Source organism: Phaenicophaeus curvirostris, chromosome 15 (genome assembly GCF_032191515.1).
Source record: "Phaenicophaeus curvirostris isolate KB17595 chromosome 15, BPBGC_Pcur_1.0, whole genome shotgun sequence".
In the NCBI taxonomy this organism is placed as follows: Eukaryota; Metazoa; Chordata; class Aves; order Cuculiformes; family Cuculidae; genus Phaenicophaeus; species Phaenicophaeus curvirostris.
In genome coordinates, this window is record NC_091406.1 from 16791010 (window position 1) to 16814521 (window position 23512).

Below are 23512 nucleotides of genomic sequence, written 5' to 3' on the forward strand. Positions count from 1 at the left end.
ATGGATCCGCCGGCGGGCGCGCAGGGCCAGCAGCAGCAGCACCAGCAGCACCAGCACGAGCCCATCAGCTTCGGCATCGACCAGATCCTCAGCGGCCCCGAGCAGGACGGCGCTGCCCCGCCGCCCCCCGCGCCCCCTCCTCCTCCTCCTCCTCCTCCTCCTCCTCCGCCGCCGCCGCCGCCGCGGGGCCCCGACGGCGCCACCTTCCTGGGCGGCCCCGGCGGCCGCGCTCCCTACCCGGCCCTGCCGGCGCCTTTCCCGGCCATCGCCGCCCCCTTCGAGGATTCGGGATCGTACAGTGTGAACCTCAGCCTGGCCCCCGCCGGCGTGATCCGGGTGCCGGCGCACCGGCCGGTGCCGGGGGCCGTTCCGCCGCCCCTCCCCGCCGTGCCGGGGCTGGGCAGCCTCAGCTTCCCCTGGATGGAGAGCAGCCGCCGCTTCGTCAAGGACAGGTTCACAGGTAAGGCCGGCGGGGGAGGGGGGGGGGGGCTGTTCTCCTCCCCTCTCACCCCCCCGAAAAACGAACGCGCGGGGGGGACGATTGATAGGAAACGAAATAATCGTAGGGAGAACCCCCCCCCCTCGAAATAAACGCCCTGAGGGGTGGCTGGAGGTGGCGGGGGGGTAGCCCCTCCGTCCCCGTGCGGTGACCCCTCTGCTTCCCCCCGGGCAGCGGCGGCCGCGCTGACGCCGTTCGCGGTGACGCGGCGGATCGGGCACCCGTACCAGAACCGGACCCCGCCGAAGCGCAAGAAGCCCCGCACCTCCTTCTCCCGGGTGCAGATCTGCGAGCTGGAGAAGCGCTTCCACCGCCAGAAGTACCTGGCGTCGGCCGAGCGAGCCGCCCTCGCCAAGTCCCTCAAGATGACGGACGCCCAGGTCAAGACCTGGTTCCAGAACCGGCGCACCAAGTGGCGGTGAGTCCCGCGCCCCCGGGGCCGCCACGTCCAACCCAACCCCCCCCGGCTGCTGCTGCGGCCCCAGCGCCGCTCCCCCCGCCGCCGCTCGGCTCCTGAGAGCCCCCCGCCAGGAGAAACGGGGATGGACTGAGAAAAAAGCGAGGGATCGTACGAAAAAAGCGAGGGATGGCTCGAAAAAAAGCGAGGGATGGCTCGAAAAAAAGCGAGGGATGGCTCGAAAAAAAGCGAGGGATGGCTCGTAAAACCGAGGGGTAGTTCGTAAAAGCGAGGGATGGTTCATAAAATTGAGAAGTCATTCGTAAAAATGAGGGGTGGCTCCTGAATTTGAGGGGTGACTGGTAAATTTGAGGGGTGGCTGGTAAATTTGAGGGTTGGCTGGTAAATTTGAGGGTTGGCTGGTAAATTTGAGGGTTGGCTGGTAAATTTGAGGGGTGGCTGGTAAATTTGAAGGGTGGCTGGTAAATTTGAGGGGTGGTTTGTAAATTTGAGGGGTGGCTCATAAATTTGAGGGGTGGTTCATAAAATTGAGAAGTCATTCGTAAAAATGAGGGGTGGCTCGTGAATTTGAGGGGTGGCTCGTGAATTTGAGGGGTGGCTCGTGAATTTGAGGGGTGGCTCGTGAATTTGAGGGGTGGTTTGTAAATTTGAGGGGTGGTTTGTAAATTTGAGGGGTGGTTCATAAATTTGACGGGTGGCTCGTGAATTTGAGGGGTGGTTTGTAAATTTGAGGGGTGGTTCATAGATTTGAGGGGTGACTCGTAAAAATATGGGGTGATGTGTAAAAATATGGGGTGATTCATAAAAGTGAGGGGTGGTTCATAAAATTGAGGAGTGATTCGTAAAAGTGAGGGGTGGTTCATAGAAATTAGGGGTGATTCGTAAATTTGAGGGGTGATTTGTAAAAATATGAGGCGGTTTGTAAAAGTATGAGGTGGTTTGTAAAATCGAGGGGTGGTTTGTAAAATCGAGGGGTGGTTCGTAAAATTGAGACGTGCTTTGTAAAAATTGAGGGGTGATTCGTAAATTTGAGGGGTGGTTCATAAATTTCAGAGGTGATTTGTAAAATTGAGGGGTGATTCCTAAAATTACGGGGTGGTTTGTAAAATCGAGGGATGGTTCATAAATTGAGAGGTGGTTCGTAAAATTGAGAGGCTGGTGGAAAAATGAGGAATTATTCAGAAGAACGTGGAATTAGTCGTAGAAAGGAGTGACGATCAAAGCAAAGGGTTATTCGTAAAAAGGAGAGAGTAATCGAAAATAGAAGGCATTAGTCAGGAAACCGAGGGACTATTCATAAAAGAAAAGATGGTTATTTGTAAAATGAGGGGTTATTCCTAAAACAAGGGGCTCTTCCTAAAATAAGGAGTTATTCATAAAAACGAGGGTTATTTGTTATACGAGGGGCTATTCGTAAAACAGAGGGATTATTCATAAAAACGTGGGACTAGTCAGAAAGATGAAGGATTATTCGTAAAAAAAAAAAAGGCTAATGATAAAAAAGGATGGGGTTATTAATAACACGAAGGGTATTTTCATAAAAACGAAGGATTATTCGTAAAAACGAGGGATTACTCATAAACAGGAGGGACTGTTAGTAAAGATGATGGACTGTTCGTAGAAAGGAGGGATTGTTCGTAAAAACGAGAGACTGTTCATGAAAAATAAGATGGGGTTATTTGTAAAAATCAGGGGTTACTCGGGAAAAGAATGAGGGATTATTCCTGGAAAGGAAAGAAGGATTATTCCTAAAACCGAGGGGTGATTCCTAAAAACGAGGGATGGCTCAGAAAAACAGGGAACTATTCTAAAAAAAAAAAAAAAACAAATGGAAGAATATTGGGAAAAGGGGGGAATATTCGGAAATAAACAGGGGATATTCAGAAACGGGGGAATATTCAAAAACGGGGGAATATTTGGAAAGGGGGAAGTATTTGGAAAGGCGGAATATTCGGAAACAAACGAGGGAGTGTTAGGAAAGGGGGAAATATTCGGAAAGGGGGAAATATTCGGAAAGGGGGAAATATTCGGAAAGAGTGGAATATTCGGAAAGGGGAAAATATTCGGAAAGGGGAAAATACTCGGAAAGGGGGGAATATTCGGAAAGGGGTTATATAGGGCCCCGGGGGCGCGCTGGGGAGCGGAGCGGGGGTGGGTCCCGCTGGCCTCGGGGCTGCTCGGGGCAGGGTCGGGGGGTCCCGGTGTGAGCGTGTCCCCCCGCAGGCGACAGACGGCGGAGGAGCGGGAGGCCGAGCGGCAGCAGGCGAGCCGGCTGATGCTGCAGCTGCAGCACGACGCCTTCCAGAAGTCGCTGAACGAGTCGATCCAGCCCGACCCGCTGTGCCTGCACAACTCGTCGCTGTTCGCCCTGCAGAACCTGCAGCCCTGGGAGGAGGAGAGCGCCAAGATCCCCCCGGTCACCTCCCTCGTCTGAGCCCGGGGAGCAGCGGACGAGCCCGGGGCGACCCTCGACGGGGCGGACGGCGCCCCCCGACCCCTCATCCCCGGGTCTCGCTCGCCCGGGGCCGGTTCTCGCTCGCCCAGCCCCGGTTCTCGCTCGCCCGGGGCCGGTTCCCGGTGCCCGGGGCCGCGGGGCTCCCCGAGGCCGGGGGGAGCGGAGCCTCCGGGCGCTGCCGTCGCGGGGCCCCGCGCTCCGCCTGTAAATTCGTGTCGATGTTCCACTAGGAAGGGAAATATGTCACTTTTTTTGTAAGAAGTGTTAATAATTTAATTTATTTATGCATCGAGATTTTGGGCACTATTAATATGGAATTATATAAAGCCTCGATTATTTATATTGGAAACTGAACATAGGTATTTTGTGTTGCTTTGGAACAAAAGGCTATTTTTTGTTTTCCTGTTCTGAGAGAGAGAAAAAAAAAAAAAAAGAACCTACCTATCATTTAGCGGAGGGGACTAAGTGGAGCCGGTGATGACTCATTAGCTTAGGAAACCCTATTAAGCTGAAAAGCGGTAGCTTCCATCTGTCCCAGGTGAAGTTAATGTCAGCTGTAATTTATTCACCGTAGTAATAAGGGCTCCTCGCAGGCACCGCACACGCGGTTCGGTCCTCACCTCCCCAGCCGCTGAGCTTTAGCGCCCCGAGACGGCCCCGCACCCCCTCCTTTTCGCCACCGACTCTAGAGAAAGCGCCTTATGTTTCATAATAAAGAAGATTTGGGGTTGACACGGACCATGTATAATACTTTGTACTTTGCCGAGACGTGTAAATAAACGGTTTTTCTTTAAAAAAACACCCGCCTCTCCGCTCCCTGCCCGCCGCCGCGACGGGGACGAACCGAGCCCGAACCGAGAGGAGCCGCGATTATTCGCCGGGGACCGAGGTGAGGAGCCGCCCGGGGCCGGGAGGGGAGGGCTCGGAGCGGGGCCGGTGGGGTGCGGGCCCCCGCAGCATCCCCGGGTCCCCCCGCAGCATCCCCGGGGCCGGGATAACGGCGGAGCCGTGGCGAGGTGCGGTCCCCGCCGCATCCCGATTATTTTTCCAGCCTGGGAGCCGCGGTACCGAGCGCCTCCCGGCAGGCACCGAAAGGATTTCGTTTTTCTCTGCCCCGGCTCCCCGCGATCCCGTTTAGCAACCGGGCGGGTGTATTTTTAAGAACGAATTCCCGCGGCTCTGCGGGTCCCGGTGCCCGGTTCTCCAGCAGGGGAGGGTTCGTGGTGGGGGAAGCTACAAAAAGGACGTTTTTTAGCATCCCCCTCCCCGGGAGGGTCTCTGCCCCGGCGGGGAGCGCTGAGCATCCCCGGTCACCCTCGGACCACGGAGTTTAAAGGCGTCCCCGGTCTCGGAATGGCTTTTGCACCTGGCTGGGTACGAAAAAGAGCATTTTAGGGGCAGCCAGCCGCTTGGGGTGAGGGATGCAGGGAATATTTCCCGAGCCGGTCCTTGTCCTGGTACCAGGGCGCAGGGTGAGGCTGCAGCCCGGGTTTGGCTTGTCGGGGAAGGCTGAGGCAGGCAAAAGGCAGGGCCAAATCCTGCCTCCCCCCCGGTGATGGTGCTGGGTTCGCGCATCCGCTCGGCTGGTACCGTTTAAAACGCAGAAAGCGCTGATGGAGGGGAGGCGACCGGTGAGGAAGGGAAAAAACAAGCAAAACCCAACGAGGACCGTATCCCTGTTGCAGGGATGGGCAGAGGCCGCGGTGCGTGGCCCTGCTGCTGTCCCCACGCACAACCCCGCAGCTCAACCCTTCCCCGTCCGTCTCATTCGTTTGGGTTTGGGGCTGCTGGGTGCACAGTGGGCACAGCCAGGGCTGTCACTGCTCCCGGAGCACAGTGGCATGGGACGAGGCTTGTCCCCACTCCCCACATTAGCATCGCGTCCGAACAGCCAGCAGGAATCCCAAGCACCGCATGCAGAACAGCCCGGAGAAATCTGTGCGTTTGCTGAAATGCAGGAGCCAGGCTCTGAATAATGTGAGAGAGCTGGAATACAAGGGTACCTCTATTCAAGCCTGTATTTTATGTTTTATCTGTACCCCTTAACATCTATAAGCCGCGTTGTTTTCAAGACAGCCTTGCTCTTTAACTGTTTGAGCCTCCCTGTGACCATAAACTTCTGTATTCCTGATTTCCCTGCAGTTTTTCCCTAACTGCTGTGAGCCAGCAGCTGTATATTTGCAGAGAGCGTAATGATGCTGCGTATTGCAGTAATCAGCTTTGTGGCAGGCGAGGACGTCGCGCGAAGCCACAGAGCGTTTCCAGCGCCGTTATTAAAAGCAGCACGAGTGGGTCTGAACTCAGCAGTGACAGCCTGGGCTCTATTTGCCACCGCTGCCCATGGATCGAGCCCTGCGATGCGCCTGCTTTCCAGTGGGCTTCAGAAACCAGTAGCTTCCATTCAGCCCCCCCCCCCACCGCCTCCCCAAATATAGTGAGGCTTCAGCTCAAGGAGCTGTGTGAGTGGGCTTGCTGGGGCTACGGCTGGTGTCTTTGTTTGGAAGAAGCTGGTTTCTGGGGTTTGAGATGCGCTGAGTATGAGGCAGACGGGCTGCCTCATGCATCCACGTCACATAAGACAAGAGCGCGTGGGCGGTACGGGGGGTGCTGATGTGAGTGGTTGTGCTAGAGGGGGCAGAAGTGGGGGTTACTTCCAATTCCTCTGTCTGGTAAACCCAAAACCGTATCTACAGGAGCCTTAGGGAAACACCGGTGGGAACAAATACATGATATTTCCCTTTCTGCGGACGGCAGCAGTGTTCCCCACCAGCCTGGTTCAGGGGCAACAGGGCTGTCTGATGGTCCCTGCTGTGTATCCATCAACAGAAAAAGCCACCTGTGGGAGCTTGTGCTAACTTTGGACCCTAACAGCTTGATCCTGTCTATTGAGGACTGTAATCCTGGGGGATGTGGGTGCCCCATGAAGGAGAGGGAACCTTTTGGGGCTGGGCTGGCTGTTGCTCTGAACTGGTGCTGCCCTTAGCCTGTGTGGTGGACAGCTGGAGTAGGGCTGTTGTGTATAGGCAGCAGCTTCCCAATTTCTCATACAACTTTCTTGCAAAGTGGGTTTCTGTCTAGTTACAAGGGAGAGCAGTTTGCACCTGCCCTCCCACTTATTACTAAATGGTGCTTTACCTCCACGGGAGGCTTCTTAAAACACTCTGTGTAGCAGAGGATAAATTCCAGCAGTGCTCAGGCAGTATGAGGGTGGCCAGCAGCCCCTGCAAGGCTATTTCAGTAGGAGTCGTTTGAGTGCAGGCACTGTAAGTCTCATGATAAAGATGTGGTCTGAGAGTGCTGAAGATGCTGCACATCCCATGAAGCTGGGTTTTGATATGCTGGTGCTTGGTGCTCCTATGAAACTGATAATTTGGTTAATCTTTCCGAGGCAGTATTAAATCCGCAAGTGAAATGTCATCTCTGTGCATGGAAAGTCTGTGCTGTATACTCACATTCTTTCCTTCTGGAAGTTTTAAGTCCAGGAAAGCTTGTGTTTGCTGAACAAGGATGGGAAAAGGCATTGCTGTGTTATCAGTGAGACTTGACTTTGAACTTTGCTTAATCACTTGTGTGAGTGATTTCCCACCTAGGGTATGGATGGATGCTCCAGACACAGCTCAGGGCTACGTGGAGGAACACTGGTGGTTTCCTCAGAGTCCCTCCTGACCTCATTTTAAGCCCAAACCCAAAGCAGCCCCCCCACCACGCTTGCGTGCACAGGCATGAGCCCTCACAGGATAAAAATAGCTCCATAATTTGCATCTCTCAGCATTATTTTGTGCCCAGGGTATTAGATGTTACAAAGTAATGCTCGGTGATCAGATTGTATAGGCAATTCTTTTCCTAAATGGGCCTTAAAATCAATGGGTTATTAGCTCTCCTCCGCTCCGTGATGAAAGCCCGGTCCCGTTAAACATGCAAACTACACAATATTCAAAGCCTTGGTTTACGAAAGTGTTTTGCTCAGCTAGGTCATAATTTAGCTCATTTATGGCTAACGTAAATAATGATGAGATTTACACCTAGGATTTTTTTTTCTTGAAACGTTATTTCTGGGCTGCAACCATCACTATTGCCAATGAGGAGTAATTTAAGGGCTGTTGCTTGCTCAGGTGAGCGCTTGTTCTGCTCCCTCCCTGTTGGTAGAATCCCTCCCCATGTGTTGCCTGAGCAAGCTGGACCAGATGGTTGCAAGTGTTTGCCTTCTGTGCAGTGGGCGTTTTTGGGAGAGGGGATCTAAACACAACTTGCTTCAGGCTATTCGGGGCATTTCCTGTCAATGCCCACTCTCTCGAGTCCATTAAGTTTCTAGCATTTGCGTGACTTGCAGCAGCAGAATAAATATTTCTACTTGATGCCCACTTTTTTTTTTTTTGAGGACCTGAGATTGCCTCCTGATTGGCTTTGATGGGCAAGGCTATAGCACTGTTGGTAGTGGTTTAGCACTTAAGTGCTTTCCCTCCTTTTTCAGGGGGTTCTCTCTGCATTTCTAGGCATTTTAGTAACCTTAAACCTGCTGCTAAGGTTAGAACTGCAATGGTATTTAGACTTTTTACTCCCGTGAATTTTATTTAAGGATAAGAGGTAAAAGGCTCATTCCAAGTCATAGTGGAAAGTAGGAGCTATCTGCTTAAAAGCATCTCTGCATCCTGCATTCAGAATTGCCTGTGCATCTTTTGTAGGATGTGCCCAGATCTGGAAATGCTGGGGAGTATGGAGAAGAGACCTCAGAGAGGGTCTCATGATCTTTAGGTGGCACAGATGAACGTTTTAGCACTTCTGCAGGAGCGATGTGGTGCTGCGCTCTGAGCTGGTTGGTCTGAGCCTGATGAACTGCTGTGATGTTGGATGTCCACACACTGTGCTCAGTGGCTTGAGCTTGCTGGGGTGCTGACTGGAGCAGGATCTAAACACCCTCATAAATCCAGACCTCAGGCCATGCTTCAAAATACTTACAAAGTTAAAAAAAAATAAAATCATAGAATCATTAAGGTTTGAAAATTCCTCTAAGCTCATCCAGTGCATCCATCAGCCCAACACCACTGTGTCTACCAACCTGTGTCCCAAAGTGCCATGTCTACAAACTTATTGAACCCCTCCAGGAACGAAGACTCCACCACCTAAGTGACAGTTGCCTCTGGATAGTGGACTCCTACAGCAGATCTCCCTGTAACATCTGGAATATCTGTACAGGCACCAATATATTGATCCTTGGTGAACTTTCCAACCTCAGCCTGCAAGTATTTGCCTCCTGGGAGTCCCACTGACTGGTGCTCCACGGTGAGCTGCAACAGGCACTTTCATATGTGGGAGTGGGAGCAGGACCCTTGTTATTACCAGCATGTGGTGTTTGCTGGGTCCTTCATTGCTGCTCTGCCACTTTGCAGGACCGTAGGGATTAGACCCAGCTGCTTCTGTCCCCCTACCAGCCAGCGAAACTAAATCTGTGCTCCTGCCTGTGCCTTGTCCTAGTCCAGGCCTGTTTGCCGGAGCCTGGGAGCGGTGCGCTGTAGTGCACGGGAGGGCAACAGGAACGTGGGAGAGAATCGCTCCATCCCTGGAGGTGTTCCAGACCAGGTTGGATGGGGCTTGGAGCAACCTGATCCAGTGGGAGGTGTCCCTGCCCAGGGCAGGGAGTGGAACTGGATGGGCTCTAAGGTCCTTTCCAACCCAAACTATCCCATGATTCTATGAAATCTGCTGTGTCTCCAGCCCTGTCACTCATCTGAGCTGCTTGAACAAACCTCTGCACCTTGTTAGGTAATTCTGTGTGTTTTATGTTGGCAGTGAGATGCGTTTTCCTCCATGCTGTTCCCTTTGGGAAACTAATCCAGGTAGGAAGCAGGCACCGTGGAAAATGGGTGTGAGCCCCGTGGCTTGGTGAAGGTGCTCTATGTCAGCAGGAAGGTCAGACTGAACATGCCCAACTGGCAGCATCTGCTCTATGGCCTGTGCACCTCAGCCTCCAGCTCCCCGCTCAGGTGAATCTGTGTTCCTATAGACTTTTTATTAGAAACACCAGGCATGGGCTCATTGTCTTAGTTTTATTGTCTTTCAGCATTGGACTAAATAGCCGCTGAGTGGAGGGGATAGAATTCATTGTCATGTTTTGCCTACAGTATTGCTGGGCTTCTTCGGCTTTGGAAAATGGAAGGTCATCAGCCCTTGCCAGGCTCCTAAAATGGCTTGAGCTCAATGCCCCAAGTGTTCCAGAGTGCCCAAATGATCCCATTAATTTGGCATCCAGTGCGTGCTGCATTATACATACCGACTTCCACTGGCACATGCCACATTCAATCCATTAGTTGTGCGCAAATGCACTTAAGTTTTTTATTGCTCTTAGTTTTGTGTCATCAGCAAAGAAAGGTAAAGTTGATCTTCATCTAAATCACTGACATGGATTATTGCAATTGATTACAACGAAGAAAGAGCTTTTCAAGTTTCAAAGTTATGTTGTCTTTTATTTCCCCAAGTAGTAATCTGTACTGTTTAAGTTATTGCACAAGAACTGTCTCCGTAAGAGCTGTCCATATTACATTCCTCGTTGAGAACATTTGTGTTTGTAGGCTGCTGCGATTCTTCCCCCCCCCCCCCCAGTTCTGTGCAGCACGCTGCTTTTATTCCTTCTGGTGGCAGAAATGCACTAAATGTTCTTTTTTTTTCAACCCGGTTAGAGAAGGAATAAAAAGAGCGAGCCACGTGCCTGTGGGAGCTACCGTGTACTGGTTTGGGAAGTTGTGTTTTAATGCAGGTAAATTATCTATGATTGGAAGAGTCATATTTTATTTATAATTTAACCTAGCGTTTTTCTTGAGCTCTGTGTATTCAGGTGCTGCTCTACAACTGAGTGATCCCTCAAAGTTTAGACTGTGCCCTTCTCTGCGGTCAGTCCCACCCAGATTACCTTCGCACAGCCCAGGACTCTCGCTAAAGTCCAGGAGTCTGGTCGTGCAGTTCAAATCAACTCTAGGTTTGCAAGAGAAATGTCTCTGCTTCACTGCCAGGTACTTTCACAGGGCAGTAGGTGTGAACTTCTTTGTGAAAAGACCCTCTGCATCTTAGAATCATGGAATGGTTTGGGGTGGAAAGGACCTTAAAACCCATCCAGTTCCGCCCCTGCCATGGGCAGGGACACCTCCCACTGGATCAGGGGCTCCAAGCCCCATCCAACCTGGCCTTGAACACCTCCAGGGATGGGGCAGCCACCGCTGCTCTGGGCAACCTGGGCCAGGGCCTCCCCACCCTCACAGCAAAACATTTTTTTTTGTAAGATCTCATCTCAATCTCTCCTCTTTCAGCTTAGAAACATTCCTTTCCTACTCTCCCTGCCCTCCCTGATCCAGAGCCCCTCCCGAGCTTTTTTGGAGCCCCTTTCAGTGCTGGAAGCTGCTCTAAGATCTTCAGGGGCTGAACTCCTTGAGCAGCCTGGCAACTCGTCTCCTCTGCTTTGCTCCCACCACTTCAAGTCTCTTCAGGATTCCCCTTCTGCCCTGAGGGCAGCAGCTCTTAAAACATGACCCTGAAACTTAACTTGGAAAACTAATTATTGGTTAATAAAGCTTGTGTTTTATGGACTGGAGCCATAGCAGAGCCTGGCTGGAGTACGAAGCTGTTAAACATGAAGAACGCTGGAATGGTTTGGCTGTTTTAATACAAGCGAGAGAGGGCCAGCTCTTCATTTGGTGTAAATCAGCAGAGATCCATTAAGTTTAGTGGATCTCATCTACTTTACATCATCTGAGGACATGACCCTGAGCACTTAATTGGTGGTAGAATATAAAGACATTAGGCTCTCTTCTCTTGTTCATCTGCACACGTCGTTCCCATTAATGGTAATGGGAGCAGCCTGTAAGGGAATCTGCAGCCGCAGGTGGGTATGGCTGGTGCCGGTCCTGTGACCTGTCCCATCAGGGCTGGTGCTCCGTGAAGCTGCTCTCCAGCTTCCAAAGAGATGGTGCTTTCAAGTGGAGATGGGGGGGAAACAAAACAAAGTGGTTAATAATTAAAGAAGCCTTCAAATCTTTCCCTTGGACGGAGGGGAAGCAGTGAGAGCTGAGGATGCCTGCGTTGGGGCTTGGTGTGCCAGTGCCCTGCTGGGAGAGGATGGGGCTGGGTGGGGAAGCAGCATCTCTTCCCTTCAACTGGGTGATGGTTGCGAGCAGCCGTGGCATGATCCATGCTGTGAGCTGTGTTTTCCTTGACAATCTGGAAAGTAGACAAATTTGCCTCAGCCAAGAATGTTTCTAGGTCCAGACAAAAGGCGTCCTGGGCTGCTCAGGGATGAAGCCTCACGTCTGCAGCCCAAGGGTTGCTGTTCTTCCACACCAGCTCCTCACCTGCCTCTCTGATCGTGCTCTGAGGGCAGAGGCGATGCAGGGAGGATAGGGATGCTTTAGCTGTCACAGCTGCTGGTCTCGGAGAAGACAGCAGCGCTTCAAAAGCTTTTTTTTTTGTCAGATCTCCAGTCTTGAGCCTTTTATGCCCTTGGGGTTTGCACACAGGCAAGCAGGTGGGTGCATTGGTGGAATGTGGCTGTCTGCAGGGTTGATGTGGAAGAGCTGGGTCCTTCGTAGGCAGCGGAGACCTGTTGGTATTGTAATTAATCTCATTTTGGTTCTAGCAAATTAATCTGCAATTAATCTCATTTTGGTTTGGGCTGAAGCACCTACCCTATGACGACAGGCTGAGAGAGTTGGGGTTGCTCAGCCTGGAAAAGAGAAGGCTGTGGGGAGACCTTAGAGCAGCTTCCAGCACTGAAAGGGACTCCAGGAAAGCTGGGGAGGGGCTTTTGATCAGGGAGTGCAAGGACAGGATGAGTGGGTATGGTTTTAAACTGAAAGAGGAGAGGTTGAAGAGAGATCTTAGGGAAAGTTATTTCAGTGAGGGTGGGGAGGCCCTGGCCCAGGTTGCCCAGAGCAGTGGTGGCTGCCCCGTCCCTGGAGGTGTTCAAAGTCAGGTTGAATGGGGCTTGGAGCAACCTGATCCAGTGGGATGTGTCCCTGCCTGTGGCAGGAGTTAGAATTGGATGGGCTTTGAGGTCCCTTCAAACCCAAACTGTTCCATGATTCTATGATATAAAAATAGGTCTGGGTAGCTGCAGTCCTGCACCCTGCCTCAGGGATTCTCCTAATCTGTGCTTCAGAGCAGTACTTGGCCAAGCTTTTCCAGGCGTTTCTTAAGATATTCTTTCTCCTCCCCACGGCACCTGTGTCTTCTGCAGGCATCCTGTCTCCGTGTTGCCTCTCTGCTCCTGGCTGTGACACGTGTTGCCCTCTCTTAGGTCACAGCCTGCATCTTTCTGGTCTTGTGCAGCTCCTTAGCCTTTATTTTTAGTCAGTTCTTTGGTAGCTGCTGAGCTCCCTCCTCCCAGCTTCCGTCTCTGCAGAACTGCATGTTTGCTCTCTGCCTGGAGCCAAGAGCTCTCGTAGTATTTTACTACTAAAATGGCATCCTAATGTTGCTCTGTCGCCTTTTTGTAGGGTTGCAGGAAAAAAAAACAAAGAAGTGGGATGTTGCCTTTTGCCCAGAAGAGGCTGAGATGGGTAATTGATTCTGAAAGCAGTTTGCACAGTTGGGGACTCGCTCGCTGAAGCTGTCGCGTTGCACTGGGGAGCTTTGCTGTTTTGGTGCTCCAGTGGAGCAGCTGTTGTACCCGGTGCCGCTTCCAGCGAGCCGTCACAAGCTGTGGAGGTTCCTGTGTCCTCAAACTGTTCATCAGGAATGCCTGGGACTTGAATTTGACCCCTTTATTCAGCAGGGGGCCAACGGAAGAGCGTGGGGCTGGTGGGTGAGGAGGCTTTTTGGTGCCCGATTTGGCACATCGCTTTGAAGCACCATTTTAGAGTTATTGAGCTCAGTGCGTACATACCTTGTGCTATATCTCCACGTGGCGAGAGGAGATAGTCTCTGAGAGCTGAAGCACCTGGAGACTTTTCCAGCCCTCCCAGGCTGAAATATTTTGAAGGACCTGGAATAAGTGAAGTGTACCCCATTTGTAGGACCGTTTTAGAGATCTGAAATGTGATCTTCCTCTAAACTCATCAGGGGTAGAAATTCTAAGGGTTTAGGGGTTTTTTTCCTGCCTTGTCATGCTTGTGGCTTTCCTACATTGATCTTTATGAAGCTGCCCTTCTCCATTTCGATCTCTGCCAAGTGCTCAGAGGGGAATGCATACAGTTCTGCTGCATGGGGGGCTGGGGTAAAAGCACTACACTGCCATACCGGATAAGGCAAATAAAGCAGCCTGCGTCCCTTTTTCATGTTGGCAATCTCTTTCAAACTGCAGATAGTTGTCCAAAAACCTTGCTAGATGGACCTTCCAACCTCCTCAGTGTGACTGCCTCTCAAGCTGCTCCTAGGGAGAAGGAGGCTCCCTTCTGACACAAACCTCCCATTCCCCAGATCAAGCTTTTATCATCTTGTGCCGTTCAAAATTCACAAAGACAAGCAATCCCCTGGTGACCCTGCCAGGTACTCTGACAGATCCGCGAAGGCATCTGTCTTCTCTTCTGTAAGCTGCACACAGCCGAGTCTCTCAGGGTTTTGGTCAGACCTATGGTCCTACAGCTCAGGTGGGATTTCCAGCACCTAAACCAGAGGAAGCCGGGTCAAAGTTCACTATTTCAGGTGGAAGAAAATTGAGAACCTGCCTCAGTTTTGCCCATCTCACTTTATCTCTTGCTTGCTTTTGATGCCAGTCTGGAGATTTCCAACTGCAAACGAAATGCCTCCCCGTAGCATTGGCTCCTCTTCACAAGGGAGTTTGTTGCTCTGCTTTTCATCTTGCTTGCTGGCCAAGACTCTTCCTTCTTCTCAGTTAAAATTAACTATTTTAACTATTTTATTCAGCAGAGGCTGAAGTGCACAAGGTGTGATTTATGCTTTAGCTGTGTTGATTGAAGCACAGGGAGCGAAGTGGGAAAGTTCTGATGGAGTGAGGGTGGATGGAGCAAGAGCTGGTGGGGCTGGAGGGGTGGAAGTGCAGCAAGTGGGAGGGATGTGGAGGGAAGGTCAACAAGAGGAGGCATCCCAGACCTCTGTCCACACATGAAAACCTCAGAAGAAGACAGGAAGCCAGGACTGGAAATAAAAAGCAAAGCGGGAGGTGGGAGTGATGGGAACGTAGAGCTGCAACAGTCAGGGAGAGCATGGAGGTGCCCAGAGCAAAGGGAAGCTCTGCTGGACTTAAAGCTGGAAAAGAAATCTCTTTGTGTTTGAAATGACAGTGCAGTGGGGCTATACTTGAGCAAGCAACCAGGTACTGCACTGCAAATGGAGATGGTTCAGTGTGAGTTCATACAGAGGAGCAGAAGGGAATAATTTCTGTGCGTAGTGTTCTGGGGTCCCATTGGATAGTGGGCACTGGGACAGCTGCGTGGTGAAACCATCATATTGCTGAGAAAGCCAGAAGGCAGCAAACATACTAACCCACAGCCAGAATGACTCAAAAACCCTGCAGAGTGGAGAAAGCAGTGGTTACAGGAGCAGCAGAAGGAGGTGGGTGGAAAGGAGGGAAATGGGGTGTGAGGAATCCTGGGCAAATGCCCCTCTGAACAACAGCATGCTCCTAAAACCAGCTCTGCCAGCGACTCACAGCAAGCGGCTGGAGCACACCCGGGCGAAGCGGGGCGCGGGCGACGGCTGCCCAGCCGACATCTGTGTTCGGTGACAATAGCACGGCCTGACAAGTTCATTGTAGCTCGGCACGGGGCAGCAGGTGGGAGAGGCAGCGTGCGCAGCCACCTGCTCGGCCGCCTGTGCCTCCCGTCCCCTGGGGCCACTGCGGATGCTCCGCTGCATCCTGGCTCCAGGAGAGGGGTGGCTGACATGCAGCCTGCAGGTAGGGTGAGGGGTTGATACCCACTGCCAGGATTTATATCATAGCAGGGCTCTTAAAGTAGCTATGGAAGGGTTGTGCTTTTACCTTTTATAGATTTCACTTGGCTGGATAGCAAGACAGCTTTATTTTTTCTTTTTCTGTTTTTTTTGTTTTTAAATCTGTTTTAAGATAATTTTTGTGTCTGGAATTAAGCAATGTGTCATGGAAGGCTGAAACGTGTATGAAAATAAATGAGGGAAAAACAAAGCAGCCGAGCCAAATCCTACACCTGTAACTCTTCCTGAACGCACCAGGCAGTGGGAGAGCTCAGCTGCTCCCAGCACTTGGCTTGTGCTATCTGAATGTCATTATTGTACAATAGGGTTTGATCTGAACTGGCATCAGTCTTGCCGGGGAGTGAATGGACTGAGAGCGACTGAAAGCAGTTGAGGATCAAGGCCCCTGCGCCTGTGCTAAATAAGTATTCGTGCAACAGTCAGCTCTGGTTTAAAGGCCAGAGTCAATTCACAATAACACCAATAAACTCGGGTCATTCACTTCTGGTCTGCTATGCTGTAACTCTGGGGTAGCTGACAGGGAATTCTCCTCTCTAAGTGCCAGCTAGGAACGACAGATCTGTCTGATTTGGGGTAGCATGAAGAACTCGCTGTGTCCTGATGTTTGCTGTACAAGCCTTTTTCCTGAGCTCTTTGCTAACTACTCGTATGCTGGGACAGAGCATACACAGAGCTGTTCTGATTTACTAAGAATCTGGCTCACGGGTACCGTTTAACAATCCTGTTGGCTGCCAAATGCTTCGGCGCATGTTTCTGGTTTGAGTTTCCATCTTCATAAGTGCATGCATTTAGTTTTCCTGATTGCACGTACGAACGCTCGTCTAGACTGACAGCCGCACGCAGGGAACGGGGAAAGGCAGCGGGTGGCAGGTCTTGCTCAGACATCGAACTGAGCTGCGTGGTTTTGCCTTTCCAGGCTTGAACCTACCCCTTTGTGGGCTTTGCATGCTGCTTGAGTGCAGTGCTGAAGATGATACCTTCGGTTTGTGTCGAAGCAGTGAGTAAATACAGACCCAAGTGCAAAGACAGCGGTCCTAGAGTTGCATTGAAGTAGCAGGCTTGCTTCAGATATGACAAGCCAAAATACCTACTAACACGGGAGGAAAAAGAGTAGCTGGAAATGGTGATGTCTTTATGCAAAAGCCAAGCTGCACGCTGCTTGTTTTGGTGCCAGATAGGCTACAGCAGAGCTGATTTCACAGGATAGCTGCTGCTGCGAGCTGAAGGGGGTGCAGCACCTTTCCTGGGGGCACGGCACCTCTGGGGAGCCCGCCTGCCCTCCTGAGCCTCCAGTCTTAAAAAGCACTGCAAGACTCTCCTCTTCAGCTGAGCTTCCCCAGCTCGTGGAGCCCAGCACTTATTCTCTAACTAAAAATGTGCCACCAGATTTCAAGGAATCTCAGCGTTAGGATTTTTTTTGGTCCCTACTTCTGGTGCTTTAAGATGTCTGCTCAGAACAGCAGGAAGAATTAAATGGATGCTTAAAACAAACAGCCTAAGGTATTCAGCAATTTGTTTTTAATTGTGAAGAGTACATGAAAATACAGTTTTTCCAAGGCAAGTTCATCCTAATTCTGTCCCCAATAACACTGGTATTACATTTGTCCTGAATAAAGCCTCATTTGAGCTAAGAGATGTCATTTAAAAAGTAATCCAGCCTTGAATGAAACATTTCTCACAACAGGGAATTGAGTTGAAATTTAAGTGCCTCATCACAGTCACGGTAAAAGTGGATCTCTTGATCCTGTTTATTTTTTTTTTTTTCTGAATTTGTATAATTTTATTTTCTGGCCATTGGAACCGATGGCATGCTTGTTTGCTCAATGCTCCCATTTCAGAGTCCTACATGAGAAACTCAGATTTGCTTCACCTCCTGGTTTCCCTTTGTTCAACTTAGAAGTGTTCCTGTCCACTCTTTAATTCCAGGGGTCTTTTTCCCACTGGAAACGTGCTTTGCTGGAGGCCAAGGCAAAGTCTTGGAACAGAGGATGCCCTCACCAAGCAGTGTGATGCATTTCCCTTTCTTGCACATTCTGTGGTACGGGTTCAGTTTTCATGCTGAGACTCTTTTAGTGGCTGAATTAATCTTCCATACTGACACAAAATTAACAGCAGCCTGTGACCAGTATGGTTTGAATTCCTTTCCCCAGGAACTAATACGAGGGACCTTATTCTTGTTTTATCTCGGGGATGGTGTGCAATGACATAATGCCCCAGAAACTACTGGGGGACAAACTGGAGAGTGGAGACTACCCAGAAGCTCTGGAAGTCAGTTTGGTGATGTGAGATAATGACTGGAGTTAGATCTTGATTATGCTAAAGTGGCCAGGAGTGAAATAATTAAAATATAGATAATGGCTTAGTCTTGAGTTTCGGAGTTAACAACCCATTCTGCCAAGCAGGGCTACTTCATGTGTCAAGGATCTAGGACGCTTCAGTCTCAGGAATATTAATCTCTCTTATTCCAGAGTCACAGGATGAGTCTAAAAACAATTAAAATAAATTTTATTTCTTGAGCTGAGCTTGTTTGCAGATTCTGCGAGTGAGTGCAGCACTGTAAGCCTGTGTTCATACAATCCTAGAATCATTAAGGTTGGAAAAGACCTCTATGACCATCCGGTCCAACCGTGGATCTATTCTGCTCGCGTCTGTTCCACCGGCTGCCTGCGGGCACGGCACGAGGGGCGGTGGGTGTCGGAAGATGCTGCAGCGCGGTACCTGGGGTCCGGGTGGCTGCTTTGGGGCCAGACTGAGCTGCGCATCCCCCCCTACCCAGCAGCCGGAGGCTCCCCCAGAGCGTGTGTGCTGCCACTCGGTCAAAGGGGCTCTTGTCCTGCCTGTCCGAAATTTATCGGTGTGAGGGCTGATAATGGAGAGCTCTGAGAGATGCTTTGTAGGCTGCTGGGTGGCTGGGAAAGGAGGCGTGTTAATGGGGTATTGTGTGGACCGCTGTGATCCTCGGACGCTTTGTCAGTCGTGAAAAGTTAGCAAGGAGAAGCCTTGTTCCTCCGGCGCTGCCTCCCTCTGATTTACTGCCTCTCCCCTTCTCTTCGGAAGTGCCGCGACATTCCCCAGTAAATAGGGATGTATGGACGATTTTCTCCCCGTCCTTTGCCTCCTCTTATTCACTCTTCCCAAATATGTAACCTCTGAGAAAGCTTTATTCTTCTTCAATGATCATTCAATTGTCTCCAGACTGTATCTTTCGGTGAATTTATTGCTGGCTATTTAAAACAAAAACTCGGATGCCTTTTGCATATTAACACGCGACTCTTGTTCCTGTCTGCTCAGCCTGGAAATGGTTGGATTGCTTTTATAAAGAAAAAAATGGCTAATAAAATTGGCCTCAGCACCGTTGCTTTGCAATTCTTATGAACAGCAAAGTGCTACTTACAGTCATTGATGTTAAAAGCTATTTCTAAATTATGGTGCCATTTATTATCTCTAGTGTCCAAAGTAAGTTTAAATGATGCTTATAATTCATGTTTTACCAAATTTCCCTTTCCCCCTGAGGATACCTCTGATTAACTTATGCACATTTAAGCGCTTTTTAAATTCTTCTTTTATTGCCATTATGCTCTGAAAATCTCAGCGATTCTCAAAAATGGGTAATAAACTTGAGATAAAATGCTGCAGTTTTAGATCAATGCTGACATATCGCTGTGGTGATTTCTTCAGAGCTAAAGTGATAATGCTTCATATTTACAGAATATATACTAGGTTATTACTACAGTATTACCATTTTGTTCTAAGATGAAATGAGTAATTTACCAATTTATTAAACAGTTACAGTTAAGTATTGCTTAGGACATTACCACACCAATCTGTTTACTTAGCTTGAAGAGTTACCATTAAGAAACCCTGTTTATTTAGGTAAAATCTGTAATGATTGTGCCCTCCATTAAGAAACTTATTTTTTCTGCAAGCCTAATTGCCTGGAAATGAGTTTCTCCTTATTTACTATCGTGTATTCTGCTAAGCTAGCTAAAAACGTCACCCTTGCAAGAAGCGCTGGAGAAATTAATAATACATATATGGAACAGTTTTAATTAGTACAATACCAAATGTTAATAAAAGATTTATGATCCAGTTAAAAGTTCTAATGTTCACAACAGGAAAAGATCTGAAATGTGGTGGCAGCGATCTGTTAAAAAATAAACAAAAGCTGCCAAACTCTCCCAAATCAAGGATAGGAGATTTTTTTTTTTTTATCTTGCTCCTGTCCTTACATGAGTCCCAGCTGAGTGATCTGTAAGGTCAGGCTCTGACTCCATGGGAACCAGGGTAAATCCAGAATGGCACGAGGATAGCCAGGGGCATTCTTCTGGTGTGATGGGAGGGGATGGAGAAGCCCAGCACAGTGGAAGAAGCTGCATTTAATTCAGCTGGTGCCACCGGGGCGAGAGGGCAGCTCCTCTCTGAGAGATGCAATCCATGGCTGGCCCAAGGTGGGATTAGCAGGAGCTTCAACACTGCTGGCACAACCTTTTGGCTTGGCTCTAGGAATGGGGTCTATGTTTCAAGTGGCTCAGGCCAACAGTTGAGTATGGAGATAGAACTATCTCGGCTCCAGTCAGAGCTAGAAGCAATAAGCAGTAGCTGAATTTCCAGAGGTTAGTTCCTCTAGAGGAGCACATCGAACAGCATCTCAAGTCACAAATATCTCAGGTTTACCTTGCAGCTTGACCTCATCCACAGGGACAGTCTGTGCCAAAGGCTGAGAATGCAGCTGACCAGGAGTGAAGATGGATGAGTCCTCGTGGAGTTGGGTTGGTTGCTGCTGGTTGGGTGAGTGTTGGTGAGGGAGGGCACTAGATCACCCATCTCAGACAGAAATCTTCTGATGCTGGAATTAGGTTTGTAAGTGAGCGATCCTCTGTAGCCATGTGGGCACCATGGCCGGGGAAGAAGGGGCACTGGGTGACATTGAGGGACACTGGTCGCTGCCAAGACCTACTCTGAGCGTCCTCAGTCAGATGAGACAAATTAAGAGTCTGTCTTAAAGTCCCTGGAATGTACCTGGCTAGAAGTCTCACTAGGGGCTTCAAGATAAAGCATCATCTTTCCATGAGCTTTAGGTGTTGGAGCATGAGCCACATTCAGTGCCATTAGAGAAGACTGAACTGTAAGCTGTTTCCCAGCATTGTCTCTTTAGACCAGCATTGCTCTGTGTCCAATCTCGTTAGACCCTAGAGGGTGGATCGTGAGTAGTATAGGATGTTAAATACTCTGCTCCACCCAGAAGTGCCATTGTTCTTGGAACTCCTAGCAGAATTGTTTGCTTGGATTGGGGGATTTTAGGGCAAGAACAAGCACTGTGATCTCTATTTTTTTCTCAGGTGATGCCTGGCTTTGGCTCCCAGCAGCACTGACAGAGTGGGCTTCCCTCTTCTGGCATGGTTTGGGGATACTCAAAGCAAATATCAGAAGCTAGTCCTGTCCTGCATCCCACCAAGGTGCTCAAACTCACATTGTACGTCCTGGCTCTCGCTCTCAACATCGATCCATCAGGAGCAAGGTGACGTGGCACTGCACTGTGCAAAGACATCTGGATATCCAGGGTATGTACCCGAGGGGCAGCCACAGTGGGACTGACTCAGGGGCAACAAATGCAGAGAGGAGCTGGTGATGAGCTTTGTCAGCAGGTTTGCTTAAGCCAAAGGCCTTTCACAGTAGGATGAAGGTGTAGGATTTGTGGGATGAACATCTTGAGTGGGGCTGGGCTTCTTTGCTGCACTGAGTGAGGCCAGTATCCCAGACCAAATAATCGGTGGAAAAGTTTCTGTCCATAACCATAGAATCACCAGGTTGGAAAAGACCTCTTGGATCATTAAGTCCAACCATTCCTATCTGCCCCTAAACCACGTCCCTGAGCACCTTGTCTACCCATGTTCTAAACACCTCCAGGGATGGTGACTCAATCCCCTCCCTGGGCAGCCTGTTTCAGTGCCCAATGACCCTTTCTGTGAAAAATCTTTTCCTAATGTCCAGCCTAAATCTCCCCTGGCGCAGCTTGAGGCCATTTCCCCTTGTTCTGTCCCCTGTTCCTTGGGAGAAGAGCCCAGCTCCCTCCTCTCCACAACCTCCTTTCAGGTAGTTGTAGAGAGCAATAAGGTCTCTCCTCAGCCTCCTCTTCTCCAGGCTAAACACCCCCAGCTCTCTCAGACGCTCCTTGTAAGACTTGATCTCCAGCCCCTTCCCCAGCTTTGTTGCTCTTCTCTGGACTCGCTCCAGAGCCTCAACATCCGAGGGGCCCAGAACTGAACACAGGATTCGAGGAGCGGTCTCACCAGTGCCGAGTCCAGAGGAAGAAGAACCTCCCTGGACCTGCTGGTCACGCCGTTTCTGATCCAAGCCAAGATGCCATTGGCCTTCTTGGCCACCTGGGCCACTGCTGGCTCATGTTCAGTTGCTGTCAACCAACACCCCCAGGTCCCTCTCCTCCAGGCAGCTTTCCAGCCAGACTTCTCCTAGTCTGTAGCTGCACAGGGTTGTTGTGCCCCAAGTGCAGGACCCGGCATTTGGCCTTGTTAAACCTCATGCCATTGGACTCTGCCCAGTGGTCCAGCCTGTTCAGATCCCTTTGCAGAGCCTCCCGACCCTCCAGCAGATCGACACTTCCACCCAGCTTAGTGTCATCCGCAAACTTGCTAAGGGTGCACTCGATGCCTTCATCCAGGTCATTGATAAAGACATTGAACAGGGCTGGACCCAGCACTGAGCCCTGGGGAACCCCACTTGTCACTGGCCTCCAGCTGGATTTAACTCCATTTCCCACCACTCACTGGGCCCTCCAGCCAACCAGTTTTCCACCCAGGAGAGTGTGCGCCTGTCCAGGCCAGAGGCTGACAGTTTCCAAAGCAGAATGCTGTGAGAAACTGTGTCAAAGGCTTCACTGAAGTCCAGGAAGATCCATCCACAGCCTTTCCCTCATCCAGCACTAGAGTCACTTTGTCATAGAAGGTGATCAGGTTTGTTTGGCAAGACCTGCCTTTTGTGAACCCTTGTTGACTGGGCCTGATCACCCGGTTCTCTTGCGTGTGCTTCATGATCGCACTCAAGATCACCTGCTCCATGACTTTCCCTGGCACTGAGGTCAGACTGACAGGCCTGTAGTTCCCTGGGTCCTCCCTGTGACCCTTCTTGTAGATGGGCACATCAGCCTCCAGTCCAGTGGGACTTCCCCAGTCTTCCAGGACTGCTGGAAGATGATGGAAAGGGGTTTGGCCAGCACATCCACCAGCTCCCTCAATACTCTTGGGTGGATCCCATCCGGCCCCATAGACTTGTGAGTGTCTAATTGGGCAAGCAAGTCTCTAACCACCTCCTCTTGGATCATGGGAGCTTTGTTCTGCTCCTGTAGTTCCTGGGTGTGTACACACATAGATAATAAATACGGGCATCTCATGCCTCTTTCAACCTACACCTTTTGTTACAGTGAATGGGCTGAGCTGGAGCACTTTGTGATTCCCTTTTGCTAGGGTGTCAAGCTGTGTGCACTGGCTGCAGAAGCATGGAGGTACTGCAAGTTTCTTCTTCAGTGGCAAAACCCTTTCTTTCTCAGGGTGTGAAGCCCTTTATCTTGAGATTCAGGATGCTTAAGTGGATGTACACTCTGTGCTGGGGCTTGTTTCCTTTTTATTAATTCCTCTTTGGAAGCTATATGTGAAAAATCTGAGCCAGGGTCCCAAGCTGAATCCCTGGGAGCTGCCTGCCCAGGGAGGTATTTGCTCTGCCCTGGAGAACAAATGAATGTCAGAGATTTACTGAATTATCTGGAAATGCAGAGATTTTATTCATTCCTAAACTTCATAATGTGACTTTCCTTATTTGTTCTTTCCAAGGCCAGAAAAGGAAACACCAAATTTATTCTTGCAAATCTAGCAATATTGATTAAATCATAAAGCACATATAAATACATATTGACTCATATTACATTAAAGTATCTATCACTTACGACTTGTTCCTCAATAATACTATAGTTATTTAAAAAAATGCATTAAAATTGGCATTACCCCAAGGAAAGTAGCATCTGCCATCATTATTATTAGAGTTTGACAAATAAAAGCTTTAAAAAAGAGGCAAGTGTTAAAAATGGAAACCCACCTCCCTTCTCCCGCAACAGTGACCAGATATTTCTGGCTGTACCAGTCACTCAGGCATGGGTCCTGACCTCTGCTGTACTTTAGTTTTATTGGAAAACTTTGTTGTGGGTGGTGTCCTGATCCATGGTGTGAGAGGATGG

General features: G+C 50.0%; 1 protein-coding gene across 1 annotated transcript; it reads left to right on the forward strand.

Annotated features, from left to right (window-relative positions):
• On the forward strand, nucleotides 1–3351 carry TLX3 (T cell leukemia homeobox 3). The gene is made up of 3 exons (XM_069869240.1): nucleotides 1–460; nucleotides 674–917; nucleotides 3141–3351. The coding sequence occupies exons 1-3, from the start codon at nucleotides 1–3 to the stop codon at nucleotides 3349–3351; spliced, it is 915 nt and encodes a 304-aa protein (XP_069725341.1).
• The last annotated feature ends 20161 nt before the right edge of the window (nucleotides 3352–23512 follow it).